At 49.5% G+C, this 3,669-nt stretch overlaps 1 protein-coding gene across 1 annotated transcript; it reads left to right on the top strand.

Annotated features, from left to right (window-relative positions):
* Positions 1–116: 116 nt before the first annotated feature.
* pou4f1 (POU class 4 homeobox 1) lies at positions 117–1,668 on the top strand. The gene is made up of 2 exons (XM_037696609.1): positions 117–477; positions 685–1,668. Exons 1-2 carry the CDS (start codon positions 355–357, stop codon positions 1,666–1,668), a joined length of 1,107 nt encoding a protein of 368 aa, XP_037552537.1. The 5' UTR covers positions 117–354.
* The last annotated feature ends 2,001 nt before the right edge of the window (positions 1,669–3,669 follow it).

Raw genomic sequence — 3,669 nt, 5'->3', positions numbered from 1 at the left:
AGATAGCCCTGTTGGGTCTTCCTCTGTCAGTCGTCAGTCGGTTCAGTTCTGGCGGCTCAGGTCTCGCGAGAGCAGCCGAGCCACGGGCTCGACGAGATGAGAGGCGCTCAGGTGTGAGGGGCTCTCTCATCCCGGGCGGAGGGAAACAGTAGACAGATCAGTGAGTCTGAGAGACTGCAGGCGTCTCTGTGATCTCCGCGCGCGAGGCTGCCGCACCACAGAGCGCGCGCCGCAGCGCATCATCACCGGATAGGCAACAACAACAACAAAAAAAAAGGATTTCTGGTTTTTCCATCTCTCCCCCCTCATCTCGGTGTTTCTTCTCGTGCACTTTAAGTGGAGCAGCTCGCCAAGATGATGTCCATGAACAGCAAGCAGCCGCACTTCGCCATGCACCCCCCCCTGCCGGAGCACAAGTACACGAGCCTGCACTCCAGCTCCGAGGCGATCCGGAGAGCCTGCCTGCAGACCCCGCAGGTAATCGTACCCGCAACTTCCCGCCGCTCCTCTTCCATTTCACTCTTCTTGTCGCGCGTAAAAGCCGAGAGCCGCTCCGCGCAAAGACGCGCGCCCGATGCTCCTCAGCCTGGCGGACTCTGATCTCTCTGTTTCTGTTATTGTTTGTTGTTGTTGTTGTTGTTGTTTGTTGTTGTTTATTCACTTCCCTCCTCCTCTCCGTCGCAGCTGCAGAGCAACATCTTCGCCAGCCTGGATGAGACGCTGCTGGCGCGCGCGGAGGCTCTGGCCGCCGTGGACATCGCCGTGTCCCAGAGCAAGACGCACCCGTTCAAGCCTGACGCCACCTACCACACGATGAGCACGGTGCCGTGCTCGTCCACGTCCACCGTGCCGTTGGCGCACCACCATCACCACCATCATCACCACCACCACCAGAACCTGGAGCCCCCGGACATCATGGAGCACCTGGGCTCGCCGTCTCTCACCCTCATGTCCAGCGCACACGACGGGACGGGCGGAGGCGGCGGGGGAGGTGGAGGCGGCGGCGGCGGGCTCCTCTCCACCTCCTCCGCCCACGCGCACCCCCACATGCACGGCCTGACCCACCTGTCCCACCAGGCCATGAGCATGAACCCGTCGCTCAGCCACCACGGGCTCCTGCCGGGCCACCACGGGACGGGCCAGGGCGGCCCGGGACTCACGAACCCCGGCCTGCACTCCATCAACGACTCGGACACGGACCCGCGCGAGCTCGAGGCGTTCGCGGAGCGCTTCAAGCAGCGGAGGATCAAGCTGGGGGTGACCCAGGCGGACGTGGGCGGCGCCCTGGCGAACCTCAAAATCCCGGGCGTGGGCTCCTTGAGCCAAAGTACAATTTGCCGGTTCGAGTCCTTGACACTGTCCCACAACAACATGATCGCCCTCAAACCCATCCTGCAGGCCTGGCTGGAGGAGGCGGAGGGCGCGCAGCGGGAGAAGATGAGCAAACCGGACATTTTCAACGGCGGGGAAAAGAAACGGAAGCGGACCTCTATAGCGGCCCCGGAGAAGAGGTCCCTGGAGGCCTACTTCGCGGTCCAGCCGCGCCCCTCCTCCGAGAAAATCGCGGCCATCGCGGAAAAGTTGGACCTGAAAAAAAACGTGGTGCGCGTGTGGTTCTGTAACCAAAGACAGAAGCAGAAGAGGTTGAAGTTCTCTGCGACGCACTGATGGGGAGGGAGGAACACCTGGGACACTATGAGGGGGGGCAGAACCTGGGGACCAAAGGGTCCGAGGTGTGGAGGGTCTTTGGATTTGCTTCCATCAGGAAGGAGATTTAAATCAGAATGTTTTATTTTTTATGGCCTTAAAAGGCTTTAAGACGGCTGGATTTATTTTAATTTTTATTTAAAAAATCTAATCAGAGGCGAACAGAACCCGTTTTCTTTTATATGACACCGGAAGTCCGACCAGAGATAATAATAATAATAATAATATAATATAAAAATCCTGTCGTTCAGGTCGTTTCACACAACAACAACAACGAACACGTCTCATGAGACTTTGATAAAAAAGTTCTCTGAATTTTGTTCCACTTGCAGGTCCAAACCCTGAACTTGTCCTTCTCAGACCAGATCTTTTCTACATGAGACCAGATGAAAAAAAAGCAGTTTCTCAAAAATCTACATTTTATTCATGAAACGGGAACAAGATGACCACTTTATGTGGAATTATCACATTATTTGTCACATTATGGCATCCGTTTCCCAAATTATCTCTTTTGTGGACTTCTATAAATAAATAAAAAATGAATTTTATAAATCACAAATTGTGTTTTCACCAGAGCAGGTTTGATGAGTCCAAGTGTTTCAGGTTCGGAAGTTGAGTAGTGGCGCACAAATTCGTTGAAATGTCCCTTTAGGAAGCTCCGAATCAGAAGCCAACTTCAGCTCCTCCGAGCGACACACTTATTTTTATTTATTTATTATTTTTCTGCACACGTCGTCTCCTCTGAGACAGATTATTAATTGTTTCATAAAAAAAGTATGATTCTGTCTCCTAACAGCAGAGCCTAATTTATTTGGATAAACGGGTCTTTGCTGGTGAAAAGACGAAAACGGGTCAGTTTCTGTTTGGAGCTCATTTTACTGTTTCATTCTTCTTATAACTTTTTTTTTTAAATTCTCCTTCCTGATGCTCAAAACCCAAACGGCCCGAACCTGCACGGACCCACCACGGGACTCAAACATAAAGACTCCATCCAGTCTGGTGTGCAGCGGTTGGTGCGCCTCTGGACTCAAACCTCCGGTTTCTTTTCACGTTTTTTGCTGAATGTGAAGTATGCAAACACTCAGCTGAGGGAAACTTTAGGACATTGCCTTTAAAATAAATAAAAAAAGATTAAAAAAAAAGGTCATTTGTTTGATACAATAGCGAGTTATTTTCTCCAAATAGGCCTATTGTTTGAAATATAGCCATTTACGAATTACCTCATTAACTGTCGAGCTGGTTTTATTTTATGTCGCTGTGGGAAAAAAAAAATCATAATTTATTCATGTGTTCATTCTGTCTTCTGTTGGAGGCTGCTATATGAAAACATTTAGTTGCAAAGTTTTATTAAAAACAAGGTGGAACGAGCTAAATTGGGGCCTGCGTGCACGCGGACGAAGCCTCTGCTGTTTATGTTGAATTTGCACAAAGGACCCCTTTAGGTTTCTAATGGTTTCTATGTACAGACATCACTTTATCACATATAGGAGGTTTAAAAGAAGAGGCTCCAACAGATGAGAGTAAAAAAAAAAATAGATTTTTCTTCCAGTGTTTGAGTTTGCAGAGCAAACACTCTATGCATTAAAAAAAGGCAGCGCGCGCGGCGCTGTCTGCTGATGGAGCTGTGGATGTGACGTCACTGTTTTCACATGAACACCACCTCGTGCGTGCGTCGTGTTTTTATTATTCGTTGTGGAAGTAATCATTTTGACTTTTCTGTGCACAAGTATGTTTACAACTCTGCGACATGCATCATGGGAAAAAAAAAAAAAAAAGATGTCTCCCTCCCCTCAACTTGTCCTCTGTTGTCCCCTCTTCATCCTGTCAGCCAAAAGTCCACGTGGAGGGAGGGGGGTGGGGGTTATCCAGCAATCTTCTAATAAATCAAGAAAAATAAAAATTAAATAAAAATTAAAAACAAAGCGATGCGTCCCTGGTTGTCCCTTCATCCTCAGATTTAAA

Source organism: Nematolebias whitei, chromosome 2 (assembly GCF_014905685.2).
Source record: "Nematolebias whitei isolate Nwh7 chromosome 2, NemWhi1, whole genome shotgun sequence".
Lineage (NCBI taxonomy): Eukaryota > Metazoa > Chordata > Actinopteri > Cyprinodontiformes > Rivulidae > Nematolebias > Nematolebias whitei.
Note: the sequence above shows the minus strand (reverse complement) of the source record. Positions and strands in the feature narration are given on the sequence as shown.